The sequence below is a fragment of the Onychomys torridus genome, chromosome 3 (genome assembly GCF_903995425.1).
Source record: "Onychomys torridus chromosome 3, mOncTor1.1, whole genome shotgun sequence".
NCBI classification, from domain to species: Eukaryota; Metazoa; Chordata; class Mammalia; order Rodentia; family Cricetidae; genus Onychomys; species Onychomys torridus.
In genome coordinates this window covers 112,916,027-112,935,654 of record NC_050445.1, presented here as the reverse complement: position 1 = coordinate 112,935,654, position 19,628 = coordinate 112,916,027, and the positions used below count along the sequence as shown (strand labels likewise).

The window sequence follows — 19,628 nt, the reverse complement described above, 5'->3', positions numbered from 1 at the left end:
AAAGAGAAGATAGTCTGTATTGTTCATTTACACGGGCGAAGTGGAATTTGCAATTACCAGTTGCATTAAATTCACCAAATAAAGCTCCTAAATTGATACTATAAGGCGCCACCTTAAGTTTCCCAGGCTGCAACTGTGCATAATTTTAAAATGGTTTCTTAAATTTATTTATTTATTTTAAACATAACACGAGGAAGGTGTTAAAACTGGTGTAACAGCTCAATAGAATAAGTATTCCAGATTTTGGGAGGGATGAAGAGAAAGATATTCAGAACCCTTCACCAGAATCCCCCCAACTTGACCATAGTGGATTAATGATGTGCTTTGTGGGTGTGGTTAGTCAATGACAGCAGCTTGATGGATCTTTCTTTCTGCACCAAATCCCATTGAGTTATCTGGTCCCCTTGGCTGATGAAGAACCATTAGTCGAGGAGCACTGACATCATCCAAGGTGATATTCTTCAAGCGATTGACCAATCCATCAGGTCGAGGAGCTGCAACATCTTTGGGGCCTTCACAGACTCGCCAAACATTACAGGCACTGCATTTCCCAGTGCGCTGATTAAGAATCACTGAGAACTCCACCTCATTTCCTGCCTGTAGCTCAATGCCATCCTGAACTTCTTTCACATGGAAAAAGAGTTTCTTGCTATCTCCTACTTCATAGTTCATAAAGCCAAACTGATCTTTCACACACTCCACAGTGGCCCTACGAAGGGGAGTGAGATTGTAGGCCATGGTTTGTGCATTTTGGCCAAGGACACACAACTGGAACTTGACACTCTCCTCTTTCTGCAGGCAATCCCCTTTGTTGGCCATCCCAACTATGCCGAATGGATACACTTCACCTTTCATATCCCCCTCCTCCGCAGTCTCAATCATTCCTTGGTACTCACTCTGTGTTGGGTCAACACCCCTCAGAGGACAAATGACTTTACCAGAGTAGATGGAGGGATTAGCTTCCTCAGTAATGCCACTCACTGAGTGAGTTTTGTTTACTTTCTCAGCACTGACTTTATTGCCTTTGCCTTTGGACAAGCTGTATTCAACCATATCTCCCAGTTCCAGGCCATCAACATCACCAGAGAACTCACTATAATGGAAAAATATTTCCTCATCATGATTAGCTGTTTCAATAAATCCAAAATTATCTTTCAGAGTTGCCACATAACCCAAGAGCCTTTTAGAGTTAGAATTACGACCTAAAAGTCTCACACAAGTTGCAATCTGCTGTCCAGGCCTCTGTTTGTCATTAATACTAAATTCAACCTTATCTCCCATTTGAGGAGAAGTAGATCCTTCCACATCCTTGGCTTGAAAAGCAATAGTCAGTTTCACCCCACAGTCATCACAGGCAATAATGCCATCTTCTGCCTCCTTGTCTTTGCCTTTATTCTTGTGGTTTTTAGGATTGGAAAAAGTGGCTTCTTTTTCTGCAGTGCCCAGAAAACGATGATCTGAATGGGAATGGAATGAAACTGTGCCCTTGGGAAGTTTTTTAATCCTAATAGCATGATTTCTTTGGGCAGAGAGCATATCAGGAACCACAGTAAATTCTACTTCGTCTGCAATGTGGAGCTGGTTCCCATCCAGAATTTCACTGAAGTGGAAGAACATACGAGCATCACGATCCACACACTTGATGAAACCAAAGCCATCTCTCATGGCAGCAATCACACCCATCTCTCTGGCTTCATTAGTGAACTGAAGTGTATTTGATAGGACCTCTGTGTTTGCTGCGCGTTCTAATTTGTCACGTCGGTCTGTTGAAATACTAAACCTAACATGGTCACCTTCCAGCAGGGTCACTTTGGATTTTGTGTCTTTGTCTCCAAAGGGAAGTTCTTTAGGAATCACAAAGTCAATTTTGATTCATCCTGGCAATGGGACATTCTGGTTTTTACTAGGTACTTTTGGGATAACTTTGGTTACAGTTCCTTCAAAATGTTCAATGCTAATATCCTTCAAAAATGAGGCAATAGTCTGACATCTGTTGCAACTTCTTTACCATTTCTGTCCTTGATTGTGAATTCCACATTATCTCCAGGCTGTAAGGTTTCTAGGTCACCCTTAAATTCACTATAGTGAAAGAATATCTCTTTTACAAATCACCTCTTTCAATAAAGCCAAACGCCTCCTTCATGGCACAAACTACTCCTTGACAGCGAGCTTGTTTCTTTTTCAAAAGCATAATGTTATGAGCACTTATAGCACCAGTGTGTTTATTGTTATCAATTACAAAGTTAATTTTATCTCCAGTTTCCAGCTGAACGTTCCCTTCCACGTCTTCAGAGGTGTAAGTCAGATAAAACACTTCCCCATTATGTTCGTAGCATACACTCCCTGTTGGACTCTGACCCGGGGCAGCTGGAGATTTACTCTCTAAGTTGTGAGGAACAGCGCACACAACTTGTCCATTCATTCATTCCTCAGGATGTATTTCTGGTTTTATCTTCACCAATTTAATAACAATAGGTTTCCCAGTCCATCGGTCAGATGATACTTCAAATTCAACATCATCTCCTACTTTTAAGTCCTGGAGGTTGCCATTATATTGTGAACAGTCTAGCTTGCTGTTCAGAACACTGAACAAATGCATAAGAGGTCAACAGTTTTCCAATAACCCCAGTTTCCCGCAGTGCTGCTGAAGTACCATTGGGGTACCCATTGTGTCCATTGTTGTGGAGAAGGTTTGGATCAAAGCCCATCTCGCAGTGATAATCAAATATTGCACTTTCAGTAGTATTTGCTGACTTTTCTTTTGCAGCACAAGTTCCAAAGGATGAAAGTTGCTAGTATTTAAAAAAAAAAATACAGAGAGCAAGAGGAAATGATCTATCAAGCTAATTAAGAATACAACTGCTGCTGCACCGGGCAATCTCACAGTACAGCACTGAAGAAAACCAAGACTACTAGCAGCGTTGGGACGCGCTCTTTCAAAGCTGTTGAGTAGGCACAAACTTCTTGTTTCAGATCAAGTGTTGTGTCTTCAACTAGTGTACTCTTTGGTGTTGCTGGCTGTTCCGGGTCTGTTCCTTGCCTGATGTGAACTTGAAGCAGCAGTTTCAGGTGGTAAAGTCTGTTCCGTTATACTTCATGCCCAACAACTCAGCGCCCCTCTTCAGTGCTGCCATTAAGCAGCACGACCCCGTACGTAGCCAAGTCCCTTTTCAGTTCTCGACTCGGGGGAGCCGGGGCACTTACAGCCACATTGTCTAGAGGTGACAGGCAGTCTGTAAACACAGCAGAGATCACAGCAGAGATACACGCCACTACTAAGGACATATTTATTTATTATTCATTCATTTATTTATTTATTTATTTATTTATTTATTTATTTATTTATTTATTTATTTTTTGGTTTTTGAGACAGGGTTTCTCTGTGTAGCTTTGGAGCCTGTCCTGGAACTCACTCTGTAGCCCAGGCTGGCCTCGAACTCACAGAGATCTGCCTGCCTCTGCCTCCTGAGTCCCGGGATTAAAGGCATTCACCACCACTGCCCAGCATAAGGACATCTTTAATCTGGGAGAAAATAAAACAATAGCACCCTCTTGTTGGGTTTTGTGGCTACCCTGTACACTTAGGTATTTTCTTTTTGCCTCAGCTTGAGAATAGGTTACATTCATTCATCCCATTGTGTGCCAAGTGCCAGGACTCTGTAACTGTCACGTGGTCACTATGCTCGGGAGATTTAACACAGATACAGTATTTTTTTATTGTTTCATTTTTTTATGTATATGGGTGGTTTTGTGCATATATGTCTGCACTGTTGGATGCCCTGGGACTGGAGTTATGGGTAGTTGATAGCTACCATGTGGGTGCTGGGAACCAAATCCAGGCCCTCTGCGAGAGCAGCAAGTGCTCTTAACCTCTGAGCCATCTCCAGCAGCCACTTTACCACTTTCTATAACCACACAATATATTCATTTCATCTTACCCCTTCCCTGCCCCAGGCCTGGAACCAGCCACTTCTTAGGGAAAGACCCTGGTTCTTTTAGGGACCGGATATCATCTGGGCCTTTCGTTCATCTGTTCTTATCCATGTGTCTTGAAGCTGTAGCTTCGTTGGTAGGGTACTTGCTTAGCATGGGTGATGCCCTGGATTCGATCCGTAGGACCATAAAAAGAAATCCATCCTCTCTCTGTCTTTACTTACCTCACTTCTGGCATACATTTTGTGTAACCATAATCATTTTTTATATCGTAGTTGTTACTTGAACATACAAGTTGACATAGTGGTTCACACTTACGAAAAGTCAGTCCATTCATGAATGGTGCAGTGGGGACTCTCCTTGTATTCTTAGGGATGAAATTTTGCCAGGACAGTGTGAATGAACATTGTGTCTGTATGTCTTTGTTTTTTTGTTTTGTTTTTGTTTTTGTTTTCTGAGACAGGGTTTCTCTGTGTAGTTTTGGTGCCTGTCCTGGATCTCGCTCTGTAGACCAGGCTGGCCTCGAACTCACAGAGATCCGCCTGCCTCTGCTTCCCAAGTGCTGGGATTACAGGCATGCGTCACCACCGCCCATGTGTCTGTATGTCTTAAGATGAGACCAGTTGCAACCACTTGGGCTGTGGGAGGTTAGGGAAGAACATCTGTGGCTTAGGAATGGTGCTGAGGCTTGTTCTGGTCTCTGCTCCGCACCAGAGGTAGGATCCAAGTAGCTGGGGGGGGGGGGGGGGGGCTGTCCCCATGTGGGCACGGCAGGCAGGCAAGAAACGCAAATGGAGAATGGGTTTGGAATGAGATCCTTGAGATACCTCAGGGACCTTGCAGGGCCTCCACTGGCAAGGGCAAGGATTGGAGTTACTGCAGTGTGTGCTGCCTCAGTAAGCACTGAGCGGGTGAGTGGCAGTCAGGCCTCTTTCCTTCACTGTGCAGAGAGTGGTACTTGGAGAGCTGTGGGACTTCAGGGAGGACTTTGGGGCCAAGCCCAGAGTGCAGTGAGGCATGAGCCTCCCTGCCTGCGTCTTGCCCCTTCATCCTTCAGCCAACACCCTCTCTTTGCCCGCTGAGCTCAGCCTTGCCCTATTGGTCCTCAGGCAGAAGGCCCAGCAGCCCTGCTGGTTGGCTCCCTTTCACTGTCCTTGAATGCCTGTGGCCTGCTTAGCACAAAGCCCTCCTTTCCTAGGGCCCCTGCTTCTGGACCAGGCTGGCCCCTTGTTCTGAGCTTCACTGTGGCAACGGGGCAGTGAGGTGAAGGAGGGCCTGGGCTGTGAGTTGTGGCTGCCATGCTTGGGCTCTGCCTGTGGGGAGCTGCGCCCCGGAGGCAGAGCAGAACCTAGGAGAGGGGCGCTGTAAGGGACAGGCAAGCTTGATTTCTCTGGAGTTCCTGAGCAAGGAAGGTACCTATGTACCCAGGGATGCTTGGGTGTTTCAAAAGTGCCTAGACTAGATCTCAGCACAGTGGGAGGGAGGGGAAAACATGGGGGATACCTGGAGAAAAGGTTGGAGAAGTCCTGATATATATATTAAAGATGTGTGTCTGTGCACATGTGAATGCAGGTACCCACAGAGGCCAAAAGAGGACATTGGATCCCCTGGAACTTAAGTTACAGACAGTTGTGAGCTACCTGATGTGGGTGCTGGAACCAAACTCAGGTTCTCCAAAGAACAGCAAGTGCTCTTAAGGGCTGAGTCATCCCTTCAGCCCCAGTCATGATGTATCTTTTTTTTTTTGAGGAAGGGTCTCTCTACATAGCCCTGGTTGTCCTAAAACTCACTCTGTAGACCTGGCTGGCCTCAACCTCACAGAGGTCTGCCTGCCTCTGCCTTCTAAATACTGGGACTAAAGGAGTATGCCACCACACCTGGCATCATGGTGTATCTTAATGGGCTCTCTGAGTTGACTTTAGGAAGCTCCCAAGCCTGGGAGAAAGACCGAGGCCTCAGTGGCCTCCATCACCCACGTGGGAAATCCTGGGGACTGTGGGTGAGGCCATCAGTGTCCTGAGCTTGGGTACAGCCTCTGACCTCCTCTCCCCTCCTTCCCTAGACATCCTTCTATGGTCGCTTCCGGCACTTCTTGGACATCATTGACCCTCGGACACTCTTTGTCACTGAGGTGAGTCACAGCCCACACTCTCGATGGAGGCCCCCGGCCTTTGTATCTTTTCACTTTGGAATGCATGGGTCATCAGAAGGGATGAGGAGGTGAAGAGCGTGAGGAAGGTGAGAGATGAGAGGAAGATCATGCATCTTTGTATTTGTCTAGCTCAGTCAGCCAGGAGGGCATGCCTCCGTGGACTGTGAGCCTTCTCCCATGATTCCATTGGTGCTCACTGTACTCTTTTGAGAGAAACAGCATTTTTATTCCTGAAAATCTCACTGGTGTTTTTACCAATTATGTAAATATATACCCAACACAAAAGTTCAAACAGGGTCCAAGGTGGGGCTCAGTAATATAGTGCTTACCTACAAGTGCAAGACCCTGGATTAGATTCCCAGCATGGCAGGGAGTTGGGTATCAAGCAGTCTAGATGTAGTTAGCAGAGCAAAAGGCAGATACCTTTCATTATCCTCCTTGCTCAGTTCCTGTCTCTCCTAGGTAACCATTGCATGTGGCTTTTAATATCTAGTCTGTTATGCATTATATTATTTGCTTGCAAAATTGTACAGTTCTATGAATTTTGACAGACATGCAGCTGCATATTCATGGCCATGATCATGTGAGAGATGGCTCAGCTGGTAAGTAGCTTGCCTCACAAGCATGAGGATCTAAGTTCAGTCACCAGCACACACATGAAGAACAAGGAACACACTTCTGATCTCTGGACCTCTCTGGAGGGCTAATGTATCCCAATCAGTGAGCTGCAGGCCAATGGAAGAGCCTGTTTTAAAGGAGGTAGATGGCAAGCCCAAGAATGACACTTGAGGTTATCCTCTGGCCTCCACATGCACACATATGCAAGCACTTGTTCAACTGCACACACAGGAACACCATATACACGTGCACTTAGAGAAGAAAAGCCAGGCGCAGTGGCCTTCCTGTATAAGCTGGGGAGGTGGAGACAGGAGGATCACTGTGGTGTTTGACTAGTGCAGTCACATGGATGAGCTCCAAGTTCAGTGAAATGCCTACCTCAGAAACATAAGGTGGGAGCCGACTGAGGAAGGGACCCTGTGTTAACTAACCTCTGGCCTCCCCATGCACAATGTACACCCAAGCACATGCCACTGCACATGCTTATACACATGCACACTGGCTGTAAAGCATTTCCATCATCATAACAGTTGACTGGTGCTTTGTCGGGGCCAGTCCTCCCCATCCCCAGGTCCAATCAGCTTCTCATCTGTTCTGCTATTCTAGACTATAGTGTGCTAATGGAATTCCACAGCCACCTCTTCCCTCAACAGTGTGCTTTGCCATTCTCTGTGTCGCTGTGTCTGTCAGTCAGTCGTCTCTTAATGCTGAGAAGTGTTCCGTTGGAAAAATGTTCAAGAACTGTTTGTCTGTTGACTGGTTCATGGACATTTGGAGTTTCCCCCGGGGTTGACTATGATGAATAAAGTTGCTGTGAATGTCCTTTGTGTGGATGTATGCTTTCTTCTTCCTTCCTCTCTGTTATGTTTTTGAGAGAGGGTCTCATAGGTAACCCTGGCTGTGTTGTAGCTTGCTTTGTAGACCAGGTTGGCCTTGGGAACAAGATGACTAACTTGTAAGGCAAGTGTGAAAAATACATGTTTAACTTCTTGGAAACTTACCACATTGCTTTTCCAAGTGGCTTTCCATGTGACACTCCCATCAACGATGTAGGAGACTTCTAATGGTTCCACTTCCTCACGTGACACTTGCTATTATCTCTTGATCTTATTCAAAGGCTGAGAAGCAATCAGTATTATGAATTGAAAAACTAATTCTTTGCAGGGGTAGCTTAAGAAATGTGTCTTTTCATATGAATTTGAGAAATGAATGTGGAAATTCATATTCATATAAAGTAGCACACATTTATTAAACACATGCTGAATAAGACAGCTTGTGGTTTTATTTTTATTTATATTTTTGATTTGCATGCATGTATGCTTGTATGTGTGTGTGCACATGTGTGTGTGAATGTGTGTGTGTGCATGCGTGAGCACATGTGTGCCATGTGTGTTCTGGTGCCTGTGGAGGCCAGAAGAGGATGTCAGAGCCGTTGGAGCTGGAATTACAGGTAGTTGTGAGCTGCCGAATATAGGTGCTGGGAATTGAACTTGGGTCCTCTGGAAGAGAAGCAAGTGCTCTTAACTGTGGAGCCATCTTCCCAGCCCCTTACTTTTATTTTGTGTTACATTTATTTATTTTATGTGTAGGCATGTCAAGGGTGTGAGCTATGGCATGAGTTGTAGGAACTGGTTCTCTCCTACCACATGGGTTCTGGGGATCAAACTCGGGTCTCAGCTTGACGGCAAGTGCCTTTACTCAGTGAGCCATCTCACCAGTCCTGTATGTTTAAATTGACACACAACACACATATCTTTGCATTTGCATGTCATGATTCTATACCCGTGCACCTCCGCCATGCAGAGCAAATATGTTGGTCCCTCTCAAACATTTGTTGTTTCTCTGTGGTGACTGTAAACGTTACACATCTGTTAGCCTATCAGAATCACAAAAATCTGCCCCACCAGGGGCTGCTGTCACACATCCCATTCTACAGAGTGGAAAGTCAGGACTCATCATGCACACATTGCTGCCCTAGGGTGGGCTAAGAGCAGATACACTGCAGACTTGCTGCTCAACAGGTTTACATTCCTGTTTAGAAAAATCTGAGTTTCGGCCAGGTGCTGGTGGCCCCCACCTTTAATCCCAGCACTTGGAAGCAGAAGCAGGCAGATCTCTGTGAGTTTAAGACCAGCCTGGTCTACAGAGTGAGTTCTAGGACAGCCATTACACAGAGAACTCTGTCTTAAAAACAAAACAAACAAAACAAAAACAAAAATAAAAACCCTAAACTCTGAGTTTTGGGAACTTGGTCAAGGTCACTCAACCAGCAGCAGAACTGAGCTCTGTCCCTGAATGCCCTGTCCCCTGAAGCTCCTCACTGAGCCTGGGAGGTAGCCTCCCGACTGCCAGCGCTGCCCTGTACCTCTCTGCCTGGCAGTGGCTCACAGACCCTGGAGTGGACTTGCTCTGAAGCCATGTCTTCAAATATTGCCTTTGTTGCTGTCATTTGTGGGTTTTGTTTTTTGGAACAGGGTCTTGCTGTAGAGCTCTGGCTGGCCTGGAACTCACTAGCCCAAGCCAAGCTCCAAACTCATAGTCTTCGTGCTCAGGTCTAGCTCTTATATTTTGAAACCCCCCCCCCCCACACACACACCACATTTGTATATCACTAACCATAGTGGGAAAAGAACAAGGCTTTCTGGGTACATGGGCATTGAACCATACGCTAGGGTGCCTGTGGGGCACCCTAGTTATATGAAGTGTAGGGATAACCTGATATGTGGTTTCCTGCTATACCTCAGCAAGAACATAAGGCCTGGATACTGTGCTACCTGGTTTTATTGGCCCTAGTAGGCTACCATCCCTTAAAGGCCAAGTCCACTGCACACCTAGCTTTTGTCTGGATTTTCCTATAATGGAGGTGATTGCCTAAACATTTGGAAGAGCACCAAACTTGAAAAAAAAAACAAACTACTTTTCCAGCTCAGTAATATTTCATCCTAGAAAGTTCTAGAACTGTCTGTCTTAGGGTTTCTATTGCTGTGAAGAGACTCCATGACCACAGCAACTCTTACAAGGGAAAACATTTAACTGGGGCTGACTTACAGTTCAGAGGTTTAGTCCATTGTTGTCATGGTGGGTGGCATGGTGACATGCAGGTAGACATGGTGCTGGAGAAGTAGCTGAGAGTTCTACATTGTGATCTACTGACAACAGGAAGTGAACTGTGTGCCACACTGCATAGCTTGAGCCTAGGAGACCTCAAAGCTACCTCCACAATGACATACTTCCTCCCACAAGGCTATACCTCCTCCAACAAAGCCACAGCTAATAGTGCTACTCCCTTTGGGGGCCATTTTCTTTCAAACCACCACACTGTCCAAACCTAGATACAAGTATAGTTCTGAAATCCCAACAGAAATGCCACTTGCTTGGTGAGGAGTCTATGGAGGCTGGTGCTTAACTTAAGGCTGGAGATGTTGATGGTGGCCTTGGGGGTCTGGTAAGGATGGATGAGGAGACTTGGGGGGCCCTTCAGTGTTACTCAGATGGTCATGAACAATGAGGCTCTGGGAATGGAGGAGGTGCTGCAGGACCAGATGCCACCTGTGCTAGGAACTCAGCGTCCCTCCTCCAGGGTACCTCCTCGCTCCCACACTCAGCATTTCATTGGCTGTTGCTTTCCATCATCTACATCTTCCTTCAAGTCTTGCTTTTGTTGTTGTTGCTTATTTATTTGTTTGTTTGTTTATTTATTTATTTTTGAGGCAGGCTTTCTCTGTCTAGTTTTAGTGCTTGTCCTGGATCTCTCTCTGTAGACCAGGCTGGCCTCGAACTCACAGAGATCTGCCTGGCTCTGCCTCCTGAGTGCTGGGATTAAAGGTGTGGGCCACCACCACCCAGCCCAATTATTTTTATTTTATTTTATTATTTTCATTTTTTTTTCTAAAACAGGGTCTTGTTATTTAGTCTAGGCTGACCTAGAACTCACTAGGTAGTTCAGGCTGGCCTTGCACTCTCTGTACTCCTCTTTCCTCAGCTTCCTATGTGCAGGGATTACAGGCATGTACTACCACGCCCAGGGGAACTCTTACATTTGAAAGACCACAACCTACTTATATATTACAAACCCATTTTGGGCTATTTTTTGTATTAATTAATAATAAGCAAATCTCACACCCCACACTTCCCATTAGCAGTTAAAATGTCAAAGCAACTAAAACACTTACTAATTAGAAATTAACCCAGGCAACAGCAGCTTTCAAATGTTGTTCATATTGCACACATACTCTTCCCACCTAGAGATCCAATAGGTTTGCAGTGAGTGGATCTGCCTTCTCCTTCATGGATACACCAGAGTGGAGGACTGTCTCCAGGAGCACACATGCCAGCCTCTTGGGAAGTTAGTATTCTCGGAAAATCTTGAATCCTTCTCAAGTCTACAAGGGCCCAGTTCTGAGGCAGTCTTGGAGTCTGGAGAGGATCGTCTTCAGAAGGTTTTGCAGCTGTTGGCTTGCAATTTATAACTGGCCAAGCTTTAAAAAGATTCCAACCCTTGTATGTGTAATGAGGCGGAGGCAATTTTATCCACCGTAATTTCTCTTAGGAAGAAGGCTGTCTTTGTTCTCAGAATGCCTTGAACAAGGCTTCAAAGGAGGAGGAGGAGGTGGCTCTGCTTGACAGCGGGAAAGAATTGTGTTTGATTCTAAAAGGGGAGAGGAGGGGGATGGAAGAAGAGGAGCAAACAGTGGGGAGGGGAGCAGGAAGATGGGTGAGCTGGAAGATTGGCATATGAGGTGAACAGTGGGATGAGGCTGGGCTCTGCTGATCTCATCCCGTGGAGAAAGTTATACATGCGTGCGATCGTCCACTCCATGACCGTTCCAAGGAATCCTCGGCACAGTCAGTATGGGTCATGTAGATTATTTGGGTACTTGGAGGACTGATGAGGCTCCTGTCCAGGACACAGTGTACAGCATCCAGCTCATCCAGGGAAGCTTTCAGAAATGCATGAGAGATGTCCCGCCCTTTCATGTAGGCTATGGAATGCAGTCTAGACCTCTAAAGGCAGGGTTGTGCTACATGGCACCTATGTTTTTGTTTTATTTGGGGGAGAGGAGGCAGATAGGGTCTCACGTTCTAGGCCAGGTTAACCTGGAACTCAGTATATAGCCCAGGCTGGCCTCAATAACATAGCTGTTTTAGTTAGGGTTTCTATTGCTGTGAACAGACACCATGACCACAGCAACTTTTAAAAAGGAAAACATTAATTGGGGTGACTTACAGTTTCAGAGGTTTAGTCCATTATTGTCGCGGCAAGAAGCATGGCAGCATGCAGGCAGGCATGGTGCTGGAGAGGTAGCTGAGAATACTGTATCTCGATCCACAGGCAACAGGAAGGGAACTGTCTACCACACTCACTGGGTGTGGCTTGAACACATTGAGACCTCAAAGCCTGCCACCTCAGTGACACAGTTCCTCCAAAAAGGACACACCCACTCCATCAAGGCCACACCTATTAGTGCCACTCCCTATAGGCCAAGCATTCAAACACAGGAGTCCCTGGGGGCCAGTCTTTCAAACTACTACAGTGGCTGGTGCTGTCCTTGAACTTCTGACCCTCTTGCCTCCACTTCCAAAGTGCTAGGACTACAGTTGGTGTCTTCCACCATCCATGGTGATTTTTGCCATTGTTGTTATTTTGTTGTTTTGAGACAGGATCTTACAATGTAGCCTTGGCTGGCTTGGAACTCACTATGTAGACTGGCCTGGCCTTGAACTCATAGATCTGCCTGCATCTGCCTTCTAAGTGTTAAAGTTCTGTACCACTACACTTGGGAATTATTTTTTTTTTTAAAGACCATCTCTCATCTTGTAGCATAGGCTATCTTGGAACTCATGTAACCCAGGCTGGCTCCCCTTGCCTTTGCCTCCCAATTTGAGACAACACACCTGGGTCTAAGTTCCTTTTAATTTCATCTGAAGGTAGCATGAATTGGCTATTCTGATTTCAATCATCACTTAATGGTTAACAAATGATCATCCTGAAAACGAAGAGTGCTAGCCAAAATAGTATGATACACACACACACACACACACACACACACACACACACACACACACATATTGGTGAAATTATAAGGCCACTTCACGTAGTTAAAAGGGAGATTTATTTTGTGGGGTAACTTACAAATGAAGGGATAGGTTGCAGGGTCTGGGAAAGGTATGGCACAGTCTGGCGGTGTTCTCTGGAGAACTCTGCTCGGTCTACCTCCAGCGTCCAGGGTCCCGGAACCAAGAGAGACCTCTCCTCTCGATTCTGGGTCTTCAGCTTCCTCCTCCAGCCCTGCCTTGTGGGCGTGACCATTACCGAAGCCTCAATGGGGGTTGGAACTTCCAGGCCAAGGCTGGGATGGCTACCCACTACACACACACACACACACACACACACACACACACACTCACACGTATGTATTTTTATATACATGGGTGTTTTGCCTGCATGTATGTCTATGTACCATGTGTTTGCCTGGTGCCTACAGAGGCTAGACAAGGGGCATTGGATCCTCTGGAACTGGATTTACAGACAGTTCTAAGATACCATGTGGTGCTGGGAATTGAACCTGGGTCCTCTGAAAGAGAAACAAGAGCTCTTATCTGCTGAGCCATCTCTTCAGCCCCAGAAATATTATCAGTAACATCCACTCAGTACTAAAATCGATGTAGTAAATCAGAACTCTGTTGAGTGCATTTAGGTTAGAATAAATAACTGTAGTGGGGGAATGGGTCGGTCGCTCGTGTGTGCCTGCAATCCCAGCATTTGGGATGAGGAGACAGAGGGATCAGGATTCCAATCTAGTGTCAGGTACGTGAAATCCTGTCACAGACAAACAAACAAACTGTGGTGCTGGAGAGATGGCTCAGTTCTCTTCCAGAGGTTCCAAATCCACTTCCTAAAATCCATGTTGGGCAGTTCACAACTACCTGTAATTCCAGCTCCAGAGGATCCTATTGCTCTCTTCTGGTCTCTGTGGGCACACACACACACACACACACACACACAGACACAGATACACAGACACACACACATACACACACATACACAAACAGACACACATACACACATAGACACACACACAGATACACACACAGACACAGACACACACACAGATACACAGATACACACAGATACACAGACACACATACACAGACACACACACAAACACACAGACAGACACACATACACACAGACACACACACAAACACACAGACACACACACAGACACACATACAGACACATACACACACACACACACACCTACATAGACACAAACACATACACATGAAAAAAGAGTAAAAAATTAAGTATAAAGTGAACAGATAACTCCAGGTAACAACTGGTGTTGGGACCTGGGGCTGTCACTGTGGGAGGAGGGAGGTAAGAGAAAGTGCCATGTGGTGTTGTATTTGAATCAAGGACATCAGTGTGAAGCCAGGACTTCACACATGTGTGTACACACATACTTCCAGTACATTTCCCTCCTGTGGCAGGGATCTGTGGAAGCTATCTGGGTGGGAAAAAGGCCAAGAATGGCCAACCCACGTTCCCACATGGGGGAGTTGGGCACCAGATAATGGGATTGTATTGTTGGTGATCCATGGAGTCTGCTTAATGATCAAAGGAATTTATTTGGGGGGTTAACTCACAGGACAGAATAAAGGAATTTGTCATAGAGTCTTGGAAGGGCGAGGCACAGTCTAATGCTGTTCTCTGGCAAGCTCTGCCCTGGTCTACCCCGGTGTCCAAAGCAATGAGGTAGCAAAGAGAAAGTCCCATATGTGCATCCCAGGTCTTAAGGGCCCCCCACTTTCTCCCCAGCGGCCATGCCCCAGGAGCGTGTACCTCAAGGTCATAGGTAGATGTAACAGTTACCTGCTACCTCACTAGGGGAGATGCTTCATGGCATGGCTAAAACAGCTACCCACTACATTTCCCAGTTTCCTGGTGTGCTCACTGAAAGGTGGAGATGTAACATTCCAGTACCTTTGAACACACCAGCATTCAGTCCCTGGGTCCTAAATGCCATTACACAAGAACACACAGGGCTCGTTGAGAGATGGTGAATCCAGGTTAGAGGCAGAGAAAGTCGCTGTGGAAAGTTGGAGACTGCTATGGAGGTGAGAGATGCCCACACCGTAACTGGCTTGAAAGAAGCACTGACCGTGTTTGGACAAATTTGGCGTTAAGAGGATGGATAGAATCCCCAGTAGGGAGAAAACAAGTCCACGGGGACTGGCAAGATGGCTCAGCAGCCAAAGAAAGCACTTTCTGTGCAAGCCTGGAGATCTGAGTTCAATTCCTGGGTCCCCAGTAAAAGTGGAAGAAGTAGGCCAAGTCCACACAGTTGTCCTCCTGACATCCACACCCACATTACAGCACGTTGCACACACAATGATAGTAAATAAAATTTATAAAAAGTCTACAAGTCCAGTTATACTAAAATGTGGGGTTGGGGGTTTGATGGCCATCACTGTTTTGCTGTTTGGCCCCCAATATTTATAGCTTCTAGGGGAAAGAGTTACTTTAGCTCATAGTGTTAGAGGCTTCTGTTCATGGTCCATGCCTCCCTCGATTCTGAGTCGCTGATGAGGCTGCGGGAGCGTGTGGTAGAGGCTGTCTACTGGTAGACATCTCTGGGACAACAGTATTATGGCTAGCAGCACTCACATTAGGGACAGTGTTCCCAGGCTCTGGAACAGAATCCTCACAGAAATGTACAGAGTGTTCTTCAGTAATCACCCAGGTCCTTCAGGATCTAATACAGCTGTGGAGCGACCTGTGTAACTTGTTCTAACAGCAGATTGAGATCAAGTTCACGGGCGACACTAACACTGTAAAGTAGAGGTTCTCAGAAACAGGACACTAATTTCCTCTCAAAGCATCTTCTACTGGGGCTGAAGACATGATCAGTTGGTATGGTGTCTGCCATACAAGCATGAGGACCTGAGTCTCCAGCACCCAAATAAAAAGCTGGATGTGGTGTCATGTGTCTGTAAACCCAGTGATGAGAGAGAGGATGGTCCCTAGGCTCACTGGTCAGCCACTGTGGATAGTCCATGAACTCCAGGTTAAAATAGAGACACTGTCTCAAAAAAAGTGGGGAGCAGTAGAGAAAGACACCAGAAATTGACCTCTGACATGTATGTATACATCTCTCTCTCTCTCTCTCTCTCTCTCTCTCTCTCTCTCTCTCTCTCTCCCTCTCTCTGTCTCTCCCTCTCTCTGTCTCTCCCGCTCTCTGTCTCTCTGTCTCTGTCTCTCTGTCTCTCTGTCTCTCTCTCTCTCTCACACACACACACACACAAACACACACACACACACACACACACACACACACACACACACACACATGAGTATTACAGTATTTCTCAGGGATGTATTAAAATGTTTGACTTAAAAATTGCTGTTTGGGGTCTGGGAGGATGGGACAGTTAGTAAGTGCTCTCTACATAAGCACAAGGACTGAGGTGAGCCTTGGCACCCATGTGAAAAGCAGCTGGTTCAGTGCCATGTACCAGGGGAGGCAGAGACAGGCAGAGACCTGAGGCTCTCTGGCTGACCAGCTCAGCCTACCCTTACTTAAGTCAGACAGACACTGTCAAAAATCAAGATGGAAGGCTCCTAAGTAATGACATTCAGTGTAGTTCTCTGGCTAAACACACACACGCACACACACACACACACACACACACACACACACTTGCACACCCAACCACATGCATTGACACACATACATTCACACATACAAAAATTCCTTTTAGAGTTGAGTTTCACTTAAAAACAAAGATTAAATTTATTAGAAAGAATATACCCACATGCAATATATGCATTAACAAGTGCTTAAAATTAAAAATCATTAAATAAATTTTGGTAGAATTAGAACACTTTCTAGGAATTTTTGAAATGGCCCTAAAACATACTTTTGCCATTTTGCAGTATGTATTTCTGTGAATGGTGATCTCAGCGTTGCTTATGAAATCAAAATATCTGTCAGCTCTGAAAACTGTTGAAGATATTCTACATTCTGTAATATCAGATATCTGCCAAGATTTATTATTGGTTTATTAGGTTTTGTTCTTTGGAGAAAGTTTCACTATACAGCTTTGACTGGCCTAGAACTCACTCTGTAGACCAGGCTGGGCTGGAACTCATAGTAATCCTCCTGCCTCTGTCTCCTGAGTGTTGGGATGACAGGTGTGCATGCTGTACCACACTGAGATTTAATTCTTTATGGAAAAATAAACATCTTCATGTTATTAGTTTGCAAATTTGCTTTCATTTTTAATACATGGAAAATGTATATGTATATAAAATTATTTTAAAATACATTTCTTTTTTAAATTAACATTTTATTCCATATGTATAGATGTTTTGCCTGCCTGTATGTCTGTGTAACACATGTGTGTGCAGGTGCCTCCAAGACCAGAAGAGGGCATCAGGTCTCCTGGAACTGGAGTTAGGCAGTTGGGAGCTGCCATGTGGGTGCTGGGAACCAAACCTGTGTCCTCTGCAAGAGCAGCCAGTGCTCTTAAACACTGAGCCATTTCTCCAGCCCCTCTCATTTTTTCCTCTTTTAAGACTTAGTCTATGGGGCTGGTGGGAAGTGCTCAGTTCAGCAGCGCATACGCTAAAACTGCAACTTTACAGAGATTATTGTGACTCATACACAAGGATAACATGCACATTTGTGAAACATCCTATTAAAAAGATAGAAAAAGAAACGTGTAGTCACTACATAGTAACCCATCATGTGGTCGTGCTATATGCATTTTAAAAACAATTTTTCTATTATTGGTATTTCAGGTGGTTTCAGGTCTTTAAAAAAAGTTACATTTTAATTTAGTGAGTGTGTGTTGAGGGGGGGATGGAAGGAGAGAGTGAGTGTGTTTACGTGCCACAGTGCAAATGTGAGGTCAGAGAAGAACTTTGGGAGTCAGTTTTGTCCTATGGTGTGGGGCCTGGGTATTAAACTCAGGTGGTCAGGCCTGGCAGTAACTGCCTTTCCCTGCCGAGCCACCTCATTGGCCCTCTAGTGGGATTTTTCATTTTGAATGCCCAAGAGGCTGAAAGATGGCTCATTGTGTAAGGGTGCTTATTAGACAAGCATGAGGACCTGGGTTTGAGATCCCAGAACTCATTTAAAAGGACAGATGTGGACTGGGTGCCAGCACTGTCAGAGGCAGGGACAGGGGGACTCCTTGGGCTTGTTGGCCGTCAGCCTAGCTCCAGGTTCAGTGAGAGACCCTGTCTCAAAGGAATAATGGCAGAGAGTGATAAACAGGACACCTGATGTCTTCTTTTTTTGCTTGCTTGTTTGTTTTTTAGTTTTTCAAGGCAGGGTTTCTCAGTGTAACAGCTCTAGCTGTCCTGGATCTCACTCTGTAGACTGGGCTGGCCTTGAACTCACAGAGATCCTCTGTCTCCCAAGTGCTGGGATTCAAGGTATGCACCACCACCACCAAGCCTGACACCTGATGTCTTCATCTTGTCTCTGCACATATACAATATAGTGCATACACATAAAAAATATATTTATTTATTAAATTTTTTTTCATTTTACATACCAACCCCAGTTCCCCCTCCCTCCCCTTCTCCTGCCTCCTCACCTCCCTCCTGCTCTACCCCCATCCACTCCTCAGAGTGGGTAAGGCCTCCCATGGTAGTCAACAAAGTCTGGCATACCAAGTTGAAGGAGAGCCTAGCCCCTCCCCATTGTATCAAGGCTGAGCAAAGTATCCCACTACAGGGAATGCAAACCCAGGTCTTTTGCAAGAGCAGCAAGTGTTCTTAACTAGCCATCTCTTCAGGGCCACCCCTCCCCTTAATATAATTTAGGCCATGGTTGGATTTTAATGCTCTTAGGCTGTTGGCCATTGGTTTTCTGTAGGATGCACCACCTGTCCCATGGCCAGAACTTACCAGTTTACTTCCCTGGACCTATGATAACTGGAGATCAGCTTTGGGGAAAACTGTGTATCTGTCTCTCTGCCTCTTGTTTTTCTTTTCTTTTTTTCTTTTTTTTTTTTTTTTGACCTGAAGATGGAACCCAGGGCCTTGCTCTTGCTAGGCAAGTGCTCTACCACTGAGCTAAATCCCCAAACCTCTTCTTTCGTTTTTTCAAGATAGGGTTTCTCTGTGTAACAGCCCTGGGTGTTCTGGAACAGCTTTGTAGACCAGGCTGGCCTTGAACTCAGAGATCTTCCTGCTTCTGCCTCCTGAGTGAAGCCTCTCACCCTGAGCCTGTGGAATATGGCTGCTCTCCTAGGTAATGTAATCAAAGGCAATTTGAACTCTGTTGCCAGACTACCATGATCATGTCTCCTGCTCCACTTCTGTCTGTCTATCTATCTATCTATCTATCTATCTATCTATCTATCTACCTACCTATCTATATCTATATATTATATCTTGCACACTCACACACACACACACACACACACACACACACACTTCCTGGGAGGGACCTGCTGAGGCACCTCCACTTGTCAGGAGTTGATATCTGATGATGTGAAAAGGTAAAGCTCTTCAAGTAGGTTTTGTGGTGGGCAATAAAATCTCGACACTCAGTCAGACTTGTTCCTGACTTTCTTCAGGCTCTCTACTATTTAATTAAGGAAGTAGTTGCTATTCACAAGTATCTTGAGATGAAAAGAAAGGATAAAGATGCTTAATTCTGATACAGAGCTGAATTTCCCCGTTGGCTCCTCATTATATGGGCTTATAGGTTCTTGGAATTATGAGTCCTCCAGGCCTGTGCACCAGAGGCATATATTTGTTTGTGCACTGGACTGGCTGGTTTTGTTGTCAACTTGACACAAGATAGAGTCATCAGAGAGGAAGGAGCCTCAGTTGAGGAAATGCCTCCATATCATCCAGCTGCAAGACATTTTCTCAATTAGTGATCAGTGGGGGAGGTCCCAG

At 45.5% G+C, this 19,628-nt stretch overlaps 2 protein-coding genes and 1 pseudogene across 2 annotated transcripts in view; 2 read left to right on the top strand and 1 right to left on the bottom strand.

The window, feature by feature from the left end:
* Hk2 (hexokinase 2) overlaps positions 1 to 82 on the top strand; it is an 89,790-nt gene extending 89,708 nt beyond the window's left edge. Inside the window, exon 17 of the mRNA XM_036181913.1 lies at positions 61 to 82. Within this exon, the coding sequence (XP_036037806.1) occupies positions 61 to 82 (22 nt within the window). The remainder of the gene's footprint in view (positions 1 to 60) is intronic.
* A 142-nt stretch (positions 83 to 224) lies between these two features.
* On the bottom strand, positions 225 to 2,796 carry LOC118579982 (annotated as a pseudogene).
* A 2,380-nt stretch (positions 2,797 to 5,176) lies between these two features.
* Positions 5,177 to 19,628, top strand: part of Cfap92 (cilia and flagella associated protein 92 (putative)) — a 60,526-nt gene continuing 46,074 nt past the window's right edge. Inside the window, exons 1-2 of the mRNA XM_036182806.1 lie at positions 5,177 to 5,345; positions 5,996 to 6,064. Coding sequence (XP_036038699.1) covers positions 6,006 to 6,064 — 59 coding nt within the window. The 5' untranslated portion in view covers positions 5,177 to 5,345; positions 5,996 to 6,005. The remainder of the gene's footprint in view (positions 5,346 to 5,995; positions 6,065 to 19,628) is intronic.